Source organism: Ostrea edulis, chromosome 7, assembly GCF_947568905.1.
Source record: "Ostrea edulis chromosome 7, xbOstEdul1.1, whole genome shotgun sequence".
Classification (NCBI taxonomy): domain Eukaryota; kingdom Metazoa; phylum Mollusca; class Bivalvia; order Ostreida; family Ostreidae; genus Ostrea; species Ostrea edulis.
Window position 1 is genome coordinate 5,399,757 of NC_079170.1, and position 18,147 is coordinate 5,417,903.

At 38.4% G+C, this 18,147-nt stretch overlaps 1 protein-coding gene across 1 annotated transcript; it reads right to left on the reverse strand.

The window, feature by feature from the left end:
- Positions 1 to 12,887: 12,887 nt before the first annotated feature.
- LOC130047735 (probable E3 ubiquitin-protein ligase MID2) lies at positions 12,888 to 15,090 on the reverse strand. Its single transcript, XM_056143112.1, has 2 exons — positions 15,029 to 15,090; positions 12,888 to 14,904 (listed from the first exon to the last, which is right to left on the reverse strand). The coding sequence occupies exon 2, from the start codon at positions 14,872 to 14,874 to the stop codon at positions 13,216 to 13,218; it is 1,659 nt and encodes a 552-aa protein (XP_055999087.1). The 5' UTR covers positions 14,875 to 14,904; positions 15,029 to 15,090; the 3' UTR covers positions 12,888 to 13,215.
- Between the last annotated feature and the right edge of the window lie 3,057 nt (positions 15,091 to 18,147).

An 18,147-nucleotide genomic window follows, 5' to 3' on the forward strand; every position in this document is an offset into this window, starting at 1 on the left:
GGTCTGCATACATCATTGTGTTACATCTGTCGTGCATTACCAATTGAACATGTTATACACCTGTCTGTAGATGGGATGTATTATGGTACAGCAATGTCTGTATGTCTGTCTTTAGATGGGACGTATTATGGTACAGCAATGTCTGTATGTCTGTCTGTAGATGGGACGTATTATGGTACAGCAATGTCTGTGTGTCTGTCTGTAGATGGGACGTATTATAGTAAAGCAATGTCTGTGTGTCTGTCTGTAGATGGGACGTATTATGGTACAGCAATGTTTGCGTGTCTGTCTGTAGATGGGACGTATTATGGTACAGCAATGTCTGTGTGTCTGTCTGTAGATGGGACGTATTATGACACAGCAATACCTGTGTGTCTGTCTGTAGATGGGACGTATTATGGTACAGCAATGTCTGTGTGTCTGTCTGTAGATGGGATATATTATGGTACAGCAATGTATGTGTGTCTGTCTGTAGATGGGACGTATTGTGACACAGCAATGTCTGTTTGTCTCTCTGTAGATGGGACGTATTATGGTACAGCAATGTCTGTGTGTCTGTCTGTAGATGGGATGTATTATGGTACAGCAATGTCTGTCTGTAGATGGGACGTATTGTGACACAGCAATGTCTGTGTGTCTGTAGATAGGACGTATTATGGTACAGCAATGTCTGTGTGTCTGTCTGTAGATGGGACGTATTGTGACACAGCAATGTCTGTGTGTCTGTCTGTAGATGGGACGTATTATGGTACAGCAATGTCTGTGTGTCTGTCTGTAAATGGGATGGATTATGGTACAGCAATGTATGTGTGTATGTCTGTAGATGGGATGTATTATGATAGAGCAATGTATGTGTGTCTGTCTGTAGATGGGACGTATTATGGTACAGCAATGTCTGTGTGTCTGTCTGTAGATGGGATGTATTATGGTACAGCAATGTCTGTCTGTAGATGGGATGTATTGTGACACAGCAATGTCTGTCTGTAGATAGGACGTAAAGCAAAGTTCATTCTTTGTCACCATTTTAATTATTTCATGTTTTGAGGTGGCACTTTTAAGGAAGGACTACACAGTTTGTGTTTCTGGTTGCAAGAACGGCTCACTCACCCCCGAGTACATAATGTGTACAGGGGGTTATAGTAGGTACCACTCACTCTAAACAGGGATTTCATGTAGGGACTCATTTCTCCCGAGTGTCTTGACATTTACCAGCTGGCAACATATGTGTCTCGATCATCTAGGCCTCATTTACATTCTCAATTTGGGTTATAAATTATCATTTATTTTTTTTAGGGACTTGTATGAATGGGCAGAAGAATTTTTCTTCACGGATATCCCTTCATTACCTGCTGTTGGAGACTGAACACTTTATTGTAAATTGCTGGGGTGTAGCAAACAGTGGGTGTCGTCACCCTTAGAAGAGTCAGAGAAGTATTCATTTTTAATGGAAAAAGTTTAGTTCATGTAAAGAGCATAAAAGCAGATTTTACAGTTATCTCCCTTAGACTATGTAAATTATAATACAGCTCTTGCTAATGATGTTATTTCACTTATTAAATGTTGTTTGAATGTTGTCAATTTGGTTTATAGTCAAAGATATGAGTTATAGCTGCCTGTATTGTACCAGTTCACATACAGTTACCTACAGAATTAACAGTAGATTACATGTACCTGACGCTCTAGGGATGCATTTATTGATGTTGGTCTGCATACATCAGTGTGTTTCGTCTGTCGTGCATTACCAATTCAACATGTTATATACCTGTCTGTAGATGGGATGTATTATGATACAGCAATGTCTGTATGTCTGTCTTTAGATGGGACATATTATGGTACAGCAATGTCTGTATGTCTGTCTGTAGATGGGACGTATTATGGTACAGCAATGTCTGTGTGTCTGTCTGTAGATGGGACGTATTGTGACACAGCAATATCTGTGTGTCTGTCTGTAGATGGGACGTATTATGGTACAGCAATGTCTGTATGTCTGTCTGTAGATGGGACGTATTATGGTACAGCAATGTCTGTGTGTCTGTCTGTAGATGGGACGTATTGTGACACAGCAATATCTGTGTGTCTGTCTGTAGATGGGACGTATTATGGTACAGCAATGTCTGTATGTATGTCTGTAGATGGGACGTATTATGGTACAGCAATGTCTGTGTGTCTGTCTGTAGATGGGACGTATTGTGACACAGCAATATCTGTGTGTCTGTCTGTAGATGGGACGTATTATGGTACAGCAATGTCTGTGTGTCTGTCTGTAGATGGGACGTATTATGGTACAGCAATGTCAGTGTGTCTGTCTGTAGATGGGATGTATTATGGTACAGCAATGTCTGTATGTCCGTCTGTACATGGGACGTATTATGGTACAGCAATGTCTGTATGTCCGTCTGTAGATGGGACGTATTATGGTACAGCAATGTCTGTGTGTCTGTCTGTAGATGGGACGTATTATGGTACAGCAATGTATGTGTCTGTTTTAAGATGGGATACACTGTCCTCCATCTGAATGCTTTGTTATGATGTATGAAATGCCCTCTAATACTCGGGTGACCGATATGGCCAGTGAGTAACCTGTTTAGATTTATTGATTGTATCTTGCTTAATGTTTCGCACGAGAATTTTTCACTCGTATGGAGACGTCACCAAGACCGGTGAAGGGCTTCAAATTTAGGCCTATGCTCAGCGCTTACAGCCATTGAGCAGTGAGGGTTCTTTAGCGTGTCACACCTACTGTGACTCGGGACATCTGTTTTAAGGTCATCTCCGAGGACCTATGACATTCACACTTGATGCCGAGCATTTGATGATGGAACTGTCACTACCTATTAATAATTTTAACGACTTAGGTCTGTCACAGCCGGGATTTGAACCCCAGCCTCCCACATGCGGGGTGAACGTCCAACCTCTCAGCAACCATGAGGATATCAAGCTGCCTTCTTTTGACAAATTCATGAGGATTTTGATTTGCTCAAACTTTTTTTTACTAGTACCTGTCTGATTTCTGGTCATTCCAGCTCTCATTGTCACTTTGGTTTTTCAGCTCCCTGGGCCTCTTGAGATGGTGACACCCTGCAGTAGGAGCAGTTCCTATCGGTATCTCTTAAAAGCAGACAGAGGTTCTCATAGCATCTGATCCATTGCTGGGGACAAACTTTTGTATGGAGCTGGTAAAATTTCTATCTTTTTTTAAGCTTGTTTGAGCTATAAGCTCAAGTGGGCTTTTCTGATCACCCATTGTTTGTCGTACATCTGTTTGTCTGTCTGTCTGTAAACTTATTTTTAAATTCTCTGCAATCACAGAACCCAATTTCAACCAAACTTACTACCGTTAAAGGATTAGAAATCGTTTAAATGAAGGACCTTCAAAGATAATCAACAATTGAAAACAGATAACATTGGGTCATTTAAGAATCGTCTCCATAACTACTGAGCTAGAAATGACGAAACATCTATAAGTCATGTGAAACCTTACTCAGTGATTGGGATAAGCTTAAGGATATGCGGGACGATGATCACGTGATGGTTGCGAATTTATTATAAATTTAGAACTGGACGCAGCGTAGTTAAGCTTCCCGAGAAAAATCACAATACTGTACAGACACACTATACGTCGTCATAAAAAAAGTACGTCACGACGTTGTATCGCGGGGAAAATGTCATCATATTTTGTCATAATTTGCTACCGCTGTAAAGTGTCATCTGTAAATCTGTTGATTGAATTCTTGTCAAATGATAATTTTCATTTTATTTCATAGTAATTACAAGTCTCTTTTTCATATATATACAATGCATATATTATATATATGTATAGTATGCGCCACAATAATTTTGATATTATAGCCTACAAGTCACTGAAATCACTCCTGCATCAGCATGCACATACAATTTGCATATCTAGGCATTTACAAAAAGAAAGTCAACCGTCTGTAAACAATGACTCAGTGCAAGTGTAAGATGATGATCGTTTGTTGATATTTACTATAGTACTGTGAAACTAGAACTAGACACACATTTCTCCGAATCTTGCTTGGGAAACGTACGGAATATTCAGGTGCTTTTATAATCGATCCTTGTTTGCGAAACATACCCCTCCCCCTTTATGACGACAATCTTTACTTTTGTTCAAATATTAACGTCCATACTAGGAATGTTTAATTTTTGCAAGCACTTTCATGTAAATATAAGTACGCTTTATCTCTGAAACTATTTCATATTCCAAATTATTTTTACTAACTTTACGAAACACTGCTACTAAAATGGTAACTAATTTAAAAAATATGGCACACGTCGGAATTTATGCGAGAAGCAGACATGTGAAAAAGAAAAAAGTGCAAAGTCACAACATGTGCGATATATAAATACCTTGAAAAATAGCATGGAGATGATCGAGTCAAGCGACACTAGCTACCATGGCCGCGGAAATGCTGTTGATCTAGTAAAGGAAGTAGTAGCTCATATTGACGTTAACTAGACCTAACCCGTGGTTTGAAAGAAGACGTATTGTTTAGAGCTAGACAAGACGTTTTGTTCGAAGCGATGTTTAATATATACATGTATATTTAAAAAAAAAAAAAATTTAATTTGTTTTCATTAATTAACTCAATTTTTGTTCCATAATTATAAAAATTCTAAATATTTCAATAGGTTCCAAACAAATATAGTTTCTAACAATGTATTTCAAAACAGGCACGAAGAATTAGGCTGCCCCCCCTTTTAATTTTGAAGTGCAAATAAATTGAGACTGTACCATCCCCCATTACTTTTAACAGTAGTTGTACATGAAAAGAATATAAGCTTGAAAGTTATTAATAACAAATATTTCGTCAAGCCTAACTCCAAGTGAACATATCAATGTATAACTTCAAGGACGCCTACCTCAAAATCAAGATTAGCTTCACCCCTTCATATTTCTACTGGAAGTTAGGTATATGAATAGCTTTTAATTGCAGTGTTTGCAAAAAAATTCATTGACAAGTTTTTGAGCAGTCCTTCATTTAGTATCTGGACTATCCTGTTTTGGGGTACCAATTTCCACCCTAAATCCTTAAATTTTCTCAATTTCTTATTATATGGTTATGTTTAAGCATTTTATTATTATATATTTTATATTTTACATATATTCTAAAAATTATTGTAAAAGATATAGATAAAAATTCCATCAAATTATTTTTGTGAATTGAAAATGGAAATAATCTTGTAAAATTCACAATTTTCGAAAAGGGGGGTAATTCAAAGCTTATTATCTCCCTTGTATACCTAGAAAGTGGCCATGAAATTTATACACATTGTACAGGACATCCTTGCTTCATGAAAAAAAGATAAAATATTCATTGACAAGTTATTTTTCGCCACATCGTCCCGCATGTCCTTAATGTGACAATGGCGCGTTACCAGCTAGTGTCAATGTGACATTTCTAAAATGAATGCGCCATATTGAAATTTTTATGAGACATTTTAAAATGACAAGTCTGAGAGTCCAGTAAATTATAATCTAAACACTACTGACAGACTGTAATGCCATAGGTAACTTTATCTGAGACGAACACGAACTCACAATTTCCAATGGTTTCCTTTCTGCACCAGATGCAAAATATGAGACCATCATTGTATTCAAGCCTTTGATTCCTCATACTTCTTAGCGCCAACTTTCTCTTCTGTAAGAACTGGTTGTTTCACCGATTTTCAACCAGAAATCACGATCTTAATCGCCGCCGGAAATATGTACTGGCCCGCCGGGCATGCGCGTTAATAATTTTTGGTAGCCCAATCCCGATTTTACTAGCCACGGTCATCGGGCTACCGCTTAATTTTGAAGACTGGCGCAGTGTTTCAATATTCTATGCGCCATTTTTTTTTTATTTAATGCGACTATGGCGCAGGGCGCGTGCTTATCCCAATCACTGAGCCTTACGGACATATTGTAAATTGTTTGAAGTCTTGTTCCAGGGGATAGGATTAGGGTCACCGGTGCTTAGGAAAGCAAACACAACAGGCCAATGACCCCATTTATGGTAAATCGGAGGGGACATTCTGAAATTTATTGGGCTGAAATAATGTAAATTGAGGCCATTTTTTTTCTTACAGAAATTTGTCCATTGTCCGTCATCTTTGTTGTAGGGGTCATCATAAACTTTTCACATGTTCATCTTCTTCTCCAGAACCAGTGGGACAATTTCAACCAAGCTTGACACAAAGCATCCTTGGGTAAATGGAATTCAAGTTTGTTCAAATGAAGGACCACATTCTTCTCCAAGGGGAGATAATAGCAAAATAGTGAAACTACATTAACATCTTTAAAGAATCTTCTTCTCCAGAACCACTGGGCCAATTTCAACCAAAACTGACACAAGGGGATTCATGTTTGTTCAATTGAAGGGTCGTGCCCCTTTCCAAGTGGGGTTTAATAGTGAAATAGTGAAAATACATTGACGACTTTTGAAAATCTTCTTCTCCAGAAACAATTGGCCAATTTCATCCAATTATGGCACAAAACATCCTTGCAGGGGTAAAGGGGATTCAAGATTGTTCAAATGAAAGATAATCACAAAAATGCAGAAATAGGGTGGTGTTGTTTAAAAATGCTCTTGGCAGGAACCACTGGACCAGAAGAACTTAGATTTACATTAAAGTTTCTTGACATAGAACAAATTTAAGTTTGTTAAAACCAGGATCCCCGGGGATTCATTAGGGCCACAATAGGAGATCAAACTTTTACATTCAAATGTACAGGTAAAATCTTTGAAAATCTTCTCAAGAACCACTATGCCAGAAAAAAATACTAATTTACATGAAAGCCTCCTGACATAGTGCAGATTCAACTTTGTTAAAATTATGGCGTCCGAGTGTAGGATAGGGCCATATTAGGGGATCACAGTTTTATAGATAAATATATACATGTATAGGGAAAATCTTTTAAAAATCATCTTCTGAAAAATCACTGAGCCAAAAAAGTTTGAATTTACCAGAAAGCTTCCTGACATAGTGCAAATTCAAGTTTTTTAAAATCATGCCCCCAGGAGAAGGGTGGATTGATTGATTGTATATTGTTTAACGTCCCTCTCGAGGATATTTCACGAGTTCATATGGAGACGACTGGAGAAAGGTGGAGTCACAATAAGAGATCAAAGTTTTGTATACAAATATAAAGGGAAAATCTTTAAAAATCTTCTCAATAACCATTGGGCCAAAGAAATTTACATTTACCTGAAAGCTTCCTGACATAGTGCAGATTAAAGTTTATAAGATTCATGGACCCTGGAGGTAGGATGGGGCCACAATAGGGATCAAAGTTTTACATGTCAACATGTGGGGAAATCCTTATATCCTTAGGATAGGAGAACTATTTTCTGAACTTTACGTTGGGTGGTGAGGGGGTGAGAACTGATTTCTGAAATTTACGTTGGGTGGTGAGGGGGTGAGAACTGATTTCTGAAATTTACGTTGGATGGTGAGGGGGTGAGAACTGATTTCTGAAATTTATGTTGGATGGTGAGGGGGTGAGAACTGATTTCTGAACTTTACGTTGGGTGGTGAGGGGGTGAGAACTGATTTCTGAACTTTACGTTGGGTGGTGAGGGGGTGAGAACTGATTTCTGAAATTTACGTTGGGTGGTGAGGGGGTGAGAACTGATTTCTGAACTTTACGTTGGGTGGTGAGGGGGTGAGAACTGAATTCTGAAATTTACGTTGGGAGGTGAGGGGGTGGGGTGGAGAACTATTTCCTGAACTTTACGTCGGGGGAATGAGGGGGTGGATAACTATTTTTTGAACTTTACGTTGGGAGGTGAGGGGGTGGAAAACTATTTTCTGAAATTCATGTTAGGAGGTGAGGGATGGAGAACTATTTTCTGAACTTGACGTCGAGACGTGATGGGTTGGAGAACTGTTTTCAGAACTTTATGTAGTGAGTTGACAGGGATGAGAACTATTTTCTGAACTTTACGTTGAGACAAGAGGGGATGACAGGGTTACATGGTTTTTTTGTAGACGTTCTTGTTCTAATAGTATAATATAATGGTGGGAAGAAATAATTTTGGTTACCTAATGCTTAATGTTGAAATCAATTTTACAGGGTAGCAGTTACTTGAGATGTCCGGCTGATTGATGAGGATAATTTCCCTGAGACTCTAACATTTTGTAGGACTTGGATAGCTCTATTGCTGTAAAAATTGTCAGGTTTGTTAATGAAATTATGTAAATTGTTTTATAACTCATTCAGACAATGGCTGGGACAAATAGTGTTAACCCTTTTTAGCTCATATGAGCTGAAAGCTAAAGTGAGCTATTCTGATCATATTTTGTCCAGCATCAGTCTTTTAGTCTCTTCATAACTTTTAACATTTTTGACTTCTTCTCAAGCACCACACAGCTAATATCACTCACCTGATTTTCTTCCGCTTTTTAGCGAAATTCCGCTCTTTTCATTTGTGCGATCCGTTAATAAATTTGTATTCCACTTTTTAAAAATAGATATACATGACTATTTTTATCCGGTGAATCTATTTTAGATCCGTTCATACTATCTTTCATCATTGGACGTAACACGCAATTTCATTGGTTCTTGAAAGCTAGTAGTTTATGTTTAACCTATCGTTGGTAGTTTCACTGAGAATGTTGGTCACAGTAAAAATCCGTAATGGATGCCAAACTTCTACGACCTGTGTTGGAGAATATTTCGCAAATTTGACCTATCTCTTACAATTCAATAGTGATGAGCAGCAAGGTTCAAGTTTCCCCTGAAGTTTTGAAATATAAGTCAAACTTCAAGGTCAAGATTTCAAAGACAATAGTGTAAAATGAAAGGTTCTGTCAGAAGGAATCTAAAGGCCGTACTTTAAATAGTTCAGGAGATACTGTCTAAGGTTGGGTTTCTTTAAAACAAAACAGACGGTAAGGTTTAGGTCACAAGGTTGAAATCTCTGGTAATATCAGGAAGGTCTTTTTACATAGAAAGTCGATATATGAAATATGAGAGCCATATGACTCACAATTCAAAAGTTAGTAGCAATGTTAAAGTAGGGGGCAGATATACAGGACAGGACAATATGCCCCCCCCCCCCTCCCCAGCTATAGTCGCAGGGGTATAAAACACTTGAATCCACACACCTGCTACACTTGAAAATGATTTGTTGAAGTGAATTACCTGCACTATCTAAACGTGTTTGCATATTAACATGATTAATCATGACCCTGCTGTTTTTGAGATTAAAAAGAATTTCAAAAACATTTCCCTATACATCCCCTTAAAAACTTGTGTCCATTATTGTGGTTCACCCCCCCCCCCCCTCCCCGAGGACCACATTTGTGATATGATTAATTATGACCTTCTCGTTCTTTTGAAGAAGAAATTTCCTTTATATCTCCATGTAAAACTTTGACCCCTGATGAGGCCCTACACAAACCCAAGGAGGCCATGGTTTTAACAAACTTGTATCTATACTATATCAGAAAACGTTTACCTCAATCTCATTTTTTCTTGCCCAGTGGTTTTTGAGAGATATTTAGCTCACCTGAGCTGAAAGCTCAAGTGAGCTTTTCTGATCGCTTTTTGTCTGTAGTCTGTCCGTCTGTCTGTCCATCTGTCTGTTAAACATTTACATTTTCAACTTCTTCTCCAAAACCACTGGGCCAATTTCAACCAAACATGGCCAAAAGCATCCTTGGGTGAAGGGCTTTCAAGTTTGTTCAAATGAAGGGCCATATCCCTTTCAAAGGGGAGATAATCACAAAATCGCAAAAATAGGGTTGGGTCATTTAAAAATCTTCTTCTTAAGAACCACTGGGCCAGAAGAGCTGAAATTTACCTGAAAGCTTCCTGACATATTGTAGATTCAAGTTTGTTCAAATCATGGCCCCCGGTGGTAGGATGGGGCCACAAGGGGGATCAAAGTTTTACATACAAATATATAGGAAAAATCTTTAAAAATCTTCTTCTCAAGAACCACTGAGCCAGAAAAGCTGATTTTTACATGAAAACTTACTGACATAGTGCAGATTCAAGTTTGTTCAAATCATGGCCCCTAGGGATAAGATGGGGCCCCAAGGGGGGATCAAAGTTTTACGCACAAATATATAGGGAAAAACTTTAAAAATCTTCTTCTCAAGAACCACTAAGCCAGAAAAGCTGAGGTTTACATGAAAGCTTCCTGACATAATGCAGATTCAAGTTTGTTCAAATCATGGGCTCCAGGGGGTTGGATGGGGCCACAATAGGGGATCAAAGTTTTACATACAAATATATAGGAAAAATCTTCTTCTCAAGAATCACTGAGCCAGAAAAGCTGATTTTTACATGAAAACTTTCTGACATAGTGCAGATTCAAGTTTGTTCAAATCATGGCCCCTAGGGATAAGATGGGGCCCCAAGGGGGATCAAAGTTTTACGCACAAATATATAGGGGAAAACTTTAAAAATCTTCTTCTCAAGAACCACTAAGCCAGAAAAGCTGAGGTTTACATGAAAGCTTCCTGACATAATGCAGATTCAAGTTTGTTCAAATCATGGGCTCCAGGGGGTTGGATGGGGCCACAATAGGGGATCAAAGTTTTACATACAAATATATAGGAAAAATCTTCTTCTCAAGAATCACTGAGCCAGAAAAGCTGATTTTTACATGAAAACTTTCTGACATAGTGCAGATTCAAGTTTGTTCAAATCATGGCCCCTAGGGATAAGATGGGGCCCCAAGGGGGGATCAAAGTTTTACACACAAATATATAGGGAAAAACTTTAAAAATCTTCTTCTCAAGAACCACTAAGCAAGAAAAGCTGATGTTTACATGAAAGCTTCGTGACATAATACAGATTCAAGTTTGTTTAAATCATGGGCTCCGGGGGGTTGGATGGGGCCACAATAGGGGATCAAAGTTTTACATACAAATATATAGAAAAAATCTTCTTCTCAAGAACCACTGAGCCAGAAAAGCTGATTTTTACATGAAAACTTTCTGACATAGTGCAGATTCAAGTTTGTTCAAATCATGGCCCCCAGGGGGTAGGATGGGGCCACAAGTGGGGGAGGGGGGTCAAAGTTTTACATACAAATATAGGAAAAAGCTTTAAAAATCTTCTTCTCAAGAACCATTGAACCAAAGAAGTTGACATTTACATGAAAGCTTTCTGACATAGTGTAGATTCAAGTTTGCAAAAGGTAGTTTGGGCCATAATAGGGACTAAGGTTTTACATGCAAATATATATGGAAAGTCTTCAGATATGGGCCAAGGTGACCAGGTGAGCGATGTGGCTCATGGGCCTCTTGTTAAATGACCCACCAATTTTTGCCTTTTCTTGATTATTTTCCCTTTGACTCTTCATTTGAACAAACGGTACTGCCACTGTGGTCTAGAGATTAAATCGCACGCCCCGCATGCTGAAGGCCGGTGTTCGAATCCTGGCCACAACAAATTTTAGTCGTTAGAACAGGTAGTGACAGTTCCATCGTCAAACGCTCGACATTAGGTGTGAATGTCACGGGTCCTCGGAGATGACCTTAAAAATGGATGTACCATGTCACAGTACATTGTAGGTGTGGCATGCTAAAGAACGCTCACTGCTCAATGGCCTTAAAGGGACTGATTCACGATTTTACCCAAATTTTTGTTTTTCACTTTTAATGATCAAAATCTACTGTCTAATGTGTTTGAAAGATTTCACATGAAAATTAAGGTGATACATCATCACAGAAGCTCATTTTAGAGAGTTTATTATTTGTTTTGTAAACAAAGATTTGCGGTATGCTATTGTTTACGAAATTTTCAAAAGAAATGGATATCTATCTAAGTATTATTATATCTTTCACATTTCAAGCATTTTTGGGATGAAATGTGTCATCTAAAAGTTAAAATGTGTGACTATGCAGAATTAAGATGCATTATATTACAAAATCAATATTTCACTTGTTTGTTTGTTTACATAAAAAGACTCGAGTCTTTGTTTACATAACACATATTTAAGGCTAAAATATTACTTTTATTCTTGCATTCAGAAGGTCAAAATTTTGGCTGTCAACATTAAATGAGCTATATTTCTAATGTTTAACATCAAAAATGAAAAATATTTTTATCAAAAATCGTGAACCAGTCCCTTTAAGTGCCGAATATAGGTCTAAATTTAAATTTTAAACAAGATTCTATCAATCATTTGAACAAACATGAATTCCCTTTACCTAAGGATGAATGGTAGCAGTTTTGATTGGAATTGGCCAAGTGGTTGTGGAGAAGATGATAATGTAAAAAGTCAATAACAACAGATCAATTTCAATTGGAAAAGTTCACTTTGTATTGTGTATATTGGCCTGGATAGTTCAGTGTTCAGAGCACCTGCCTATTACATATGTAATACAGGGGTCTCGGGTTTGATTCCCGGTCCAGTCAAACCATTGATATCAGTCTGGATAGTTCAGTGTTCAGAGCACCTGACTATTACATATGTAATACAGGGGTCTAGGGTTCGATTCCTAGTCGAGTAAAAACCACTGATATCAATCTGGATAGCTCAGTGGTTAGAGCACCTGACTAATACAGGGGTCTGAGGTCCAATCCCTGGTCCTATCATATTGTGGGAACGAAGGGCCTTGGATTCGATCCCCATTGTGACACCAGTTCAGCCATATCTTCTTTTCCTTCCCATTACATTGACATGTATATAAACATGTAAATATATCACAGACTATCCTTGACAATTCAGTTTGATATGATTACACTTTGTTTATTTTGTAGGACGGTGGAGATTTAGATAGGTGGTGTGATGTTATTGATGGTAAACAGAAGATTGCGACCTTGAATCTGAAGATCTGTGATGAAGACCGGACATTTGGGGTCACTCTCTGTTAAAGTACTACAAATCTAAGTAAGTACTCAGTAATAATGTAAGACTGAACTCTGTATCATGTTTATCTAATATATACATTGTAAAATCAAACACATATTGAATTAATTCACAAACAAAATAATGTTAAACTCACAAACACAAGTACATGTTACACATCACAAACAGAGGACTGTAATGTACACAGGGCTGTAATTAACACGGGGCTGTAATTAACACAGGGCTGTAATGTACACAGGGCTGTAATTAACAAGCTGATGTAATTAACAAGTAGAAGGAATTAACACAGTGCTGTAAGTTACTCTGTGATTAGACATGTAATTAACACTGTGTTGGTAGATGTAATTAACACTGTAGAGCTGTGTAATTAACACTGTGATTATAGATATTGGATTTTCTTCACTTTAGCAGCGTTACGCTCAGCCACAAAGAGGTTGTCTCTGATGTCCACACATAAACCCCATGGATCGCGTAAATCACAGTGAATGTAACGGAGGAACTGTCCGTCCTGATCTAGGATGTGGATACGGTTATAGACATAGTCTGCTGTCAGGATGTGACTCTGGCTGTCTGTAGTGATGCCGGCTGGATCAAATGATTCCTTGGTATTAGAGGGATGACCAGTGTATCTAAATCGGAGTTTTCCTGACTGATTGACCACCACTACTGCTCTAGCGTCAAAGTCAGCCACACAGATATCCAGGTTCCTGTTCTCACTGAGGTATTTAATGAGACCAGATTTATAGAGAGGACGACCCTGATCATCAAACTGAGTGCTTTGTTTCTCTGTGGAGCCGGAGTAACGCACGACTTTGTATTGTTTGTAATCATCACTGGTCATGGTAACCAGGAGATTGTTATCCGCGGTACAGCAGACAAAGAGAGGTATCCACCCCTGTAGTCTGATCACGGTCTGTATCTGTTTATTCTTAATTAAGTTCACGGTGTTATTACTAGTGTCAGTATAAACAAGATCTCCGTCCCGTGTCACTGCTATGTCTGTTGGATAGTTCCCTGACTTGGTTTGTATTGATGTCAGTAGTTTACTCTGGAGGTTGAGCAGCTTCATGGTGTTGTTATTCCCGCTCGTCCAGACTTGATCTTCACTCAGACAGCTAACACTGTATAGTGGTCTATGCCCAGTGTCTATGGTGGCGGTGACGCGCGGCTCATCAAGCAGTGGTTTGACTGGAGGAGACGATACAGCTTCTGCTGACTTCATTGTGTCGCCATGTTCTGTGTTAATGGATAATGGCGACAGAGAACCAAACATTTCATTGAACTGATCTTTGTTTATTTTCTGAGGAGAGAAACTCGGTAATGTGACTCGGACTGTAGGCGGTAATGTTCTAAGTTCGGAATTCCTAGATTTGTAAGTAGAGGTTAAGGAGACGTCGTTTGATTTTAGGATTGATTTCAAGTCGGACATGATCTGTTTGAGTTCCGCCATTTTCTGTGTGATTTCTTCTGTATTTTTATTTAGTGCGTCCAGATGTTTAGTTTTCATCTCCGCAATGGCGGATTTCTGTCGGTTGACAATGGCGGTAATCTCCCGGTGTAAGATTTCTCCTTGTTCATCGGCATCTGTCGTCAGTTTCTCGTATTTCGTTTCTAATTCGGCTTTCTCGATTTCGACATTAGACGCCATTTCTTTATATCGCGGGTAAATTCTTGTCTCGAGTTCTTCTAGATCTTTTTGTAAACTTTCTGTTTTAGCGCTGAATTTTTCCAGAATATCTGATACATCGTGACCTTTGTGTTTTCCAAATAAGGCGCAGGTAGAACAGACAGGAACGCCACATTTTTCACAGTAAATTTCACAGTGTTTATCGGCGTGGTCTGGACATTTTGGGTAGTTAGGAGTAGACTTTCTGTGTAAAAACGGCACGACATTGTGTCTTTTAGACGAGTCTGAGAGATGCTTTACTGCACAGTTAACACAGAGATTTATATTACAAAGTTCACAGTGACTCTGTAGGGGGAGAGTTTCACAGAGGTCACACAGTAGGACTTCCTGAGCACTGCGCCGGGGATGCATTTCTGATGGCGGGATCACACGAGAAGTTTACTGTTGATTAAATAAAACCGGAATTTCATTTCAAGATGTTGACAGATTAAAACAATTAACGAAATATAATTATAGTATGATATAAAACAAAGCAGTCATTACTATAATAATAATTTAGTCTCACCTTAAAATCCAACATGGCCTCCCTGTTCTTTCGACCTTCCGTCTAGTCCTGAGAATTAAATACATGTGCGGCGTGTCAGCCTGTACACACTATCTACGTGTTATCGCTTGAGTAAATATATAGTTTTAAAGTTTGCTTTGACCTAGTTTATGTTGGGTAGTTTTACTAACATTTACGATTAGCAATATCCATTGGAGGGGGGGGGGATTTCATGCAGTAGACCTCCGTTTTGGTACTAAATACATATTTGTGTTTTGATATACTTTTTTCTGTTGTAGAATGAGTTGAGTGGAATAATGAACCTCCAGATGTCTATGTACACGTGTATGAATAAACTGTTGTACTCGCGCATGCGAGCTTATCCTATATTATGTGTTCGAGTTTTATTTCCTTAATGTTTTAGGATTTGTTCAATTAGTGCAGGGGCGGATCCAGAAAGTTTTGAAAGTGTGGGGTCTAGGCGCCCCAGCATATACTTTCCCCTTATGTACAAAGTCAGTTTACCGGTAGTTTCCCCCTGGGCGGGAAAACCGTCCTGGTATAGAATTTCCCCCTCCAGATTTCGTTTGTTATAGTTTAATGAAATAGATATGCGCTCATCAATATTACAATATTCATAAAACAAAGGAATATTTTTTGAGATGTTGAATCTGGGTTTACTCGCTGAAAACTTTGAAATGCATATTATAAATACAAGGTCTAGGTCAATATCATTAGGATTTTTCTTAAAAGGTCGACTAATAGATATACAATTAAAATATCTGAAAAGTAAAATATATGAACTGCACAAATAAAAGTAATTTGTTCTCGTTTATTTAAATTTAAAATTTAAAAAACATTAACATGCCAAGAAATTCTTAGCAAAATCTCCAGTATAGAAAAACCGTTATAAATCAGTGACCGCAATTAAGAGATAAGCGACGGCTATTATTAATCAACATGTAATATGGTCCTATTGAAGCCAACGAATTCAAGACCGGGCGGGATTTCTAGGCATGCTTCTCCCGAACTTCACTATTTCAAATGTTAGATACTAGTAAAAAACGATAAAGACTTGAAATGTCTGAATAAATTTTGATATACCATAACACGTTTTGAATAATTTCCTATCTTTTTAAAATACACAAAATCCTGCTCAAAACTAAAAAAATAAGAAGAAGAATTCCTGGGTCTAGATAAGCAAGAGAATTCTAGTAATAGAACTGCGAACGGATACATAGCTAAAATGTAAGAAGGGGGGGGGGGTAATGTCATGTAAGAGGAAATTCTATACTGGGACGGTTTTTCCTAGGGGGAAAATTGGGCCCGGGTTAATTCTTCCTCGGGGAAAATTCTATACCAGGCAGGCCCATATTTCCGGGGGAATATCTATCCCGGGCCCGTTTTTACGGAGGGAAAGTCTATGCGGGGGGGGGGGATTCTATGCTACAACACCGGCACTATAGTGAATTACAACAAGGATTATGAAAAAGAACTTCCTTCCAGTGATTTATACGTTCTGGGGGTATATAGGAATCACTGTCCGTCTGTTCGTCTGTCTGTGCAGATTCGTGTCCGGGCCATGACTTCTTTTCTTTGTTCTTTGACTTAGGCATACCATATTTGGCACACGGGTAGATCACTATGAAACGATGTGTCATGTACCTTCATGACCTCCATAGGACCTTGACCACAAGGTCAAAATTAAAGGTTTTTACAATGGATTCGTGTCAGGGCCATGACTTCTTTGTTCTTTGACATATGCATATCATATTTGACACATGAGTGTATCACCATGAGACGATGTGTCGAGTACCTTTATGACCTCTATATGACCTTGAACTTTGATCTCAAGGGCAAAATTGTTTATAGTGTTTTGACATAATCATATCATAAGACATGGGTGTAAAACCATGAGAATATGTGTCGTGTACATTCATGACCTCTTTATGATCTCAAGGTCAAAATTATAGGTTTATGCCATGAATTTGTGTTCGGACTATATCATCCATTTTCTTCTACAAAGGTATACCATATTTTTACACTCAGGAAAGAGGTAATTTATACATATTAACAACATCTTTTGGGAGATTGGGGTAAGGGGGGGGGGGGGTATTCTTAGTGAGCATTGCTCACAGTACATCTTGTTTCATAATGATGTGTTTGTTGTTATATGGCGGATCCAAAGGGGGTCCGGACCCCCAACCCCCCCCCTTTTTTTTTTTTTTTTTTTTTTTTGCCGCGGAACAAAAATTTAAGTTATTCAATTTTAACGAACTTTGAGTCTAAATGATATGAAAGGTGGATACTTGCAAGCTCCGGTCAGCTTAGTATATTCCGTTACACTACAACTCCAATATCATCGCTGCCACAGGCTTTCAGATATGAACCGTGTTGACGGCATTACGTCACAATTACAAAAGCGCGATAAATTATAAAGCTGATGTTTAGGGGGGGGGGGGGGGGAATTATGACATTCACAGCAAAACGTTTGTAAACGTGATCATTTAATTTCATTGTGCAGGTAATGGTTCCTTAATGTCGATATCGTTTTCCTTACATCCTATTAATAGATTATCAAGTCTTAGATTATCATTTTCTGTCAAATTTCTTCAAATAGATATTGATAGACCGTTATTAATAACGTACTATATAAATCAATGAAAGAGAAGGTAAGTAAAGCAAGTAGAATTGTAGAGTCAGATTATTTGATTCAGATAAATGCAATTTCGCTAGAATCAGATAAGAAAACGTCCATTCGTATTCATTTTAAAAGAATTTGATGCAGGTCTATTCCTTGTCGCTGTGTACACGATGTGGATTTTTAAAATCATAGTTTACGTTTTCATCTTTTGACGTAGCTGGTGCATATTTATGAAGATGGGCGTATAGGACAGTGGCGGATCCAGGAATTTCATAACGGGGGGGGGGGGGCAGTAGAAGGCTGGGGTTGCCTGGAAGCTTTGCACTGATGGGGGTGCAGGGGGCTTCCTGATATAGTGCAGATTCAAGTTTGTTCAAATCATGGCCCCCGGGTGTCAGATGGGGCCACAGGAGGGGATCAAAGTTTTACATACAAATATATAGGGAAAATCTTTAAAAATCTTCCTCTTAAGAACCATTTAGCCAGAAAAGCTGAG

Excerpts from the sequence above, each read along its gene's own strand:
- LOC130047735 (XM_056143112.1), bottom strand. The coding sequence starts at position 14,874 with ATGCATCCCCGGCGCAGTGCTCAGGAAGTCCTACTGTGTGACCTCTGT.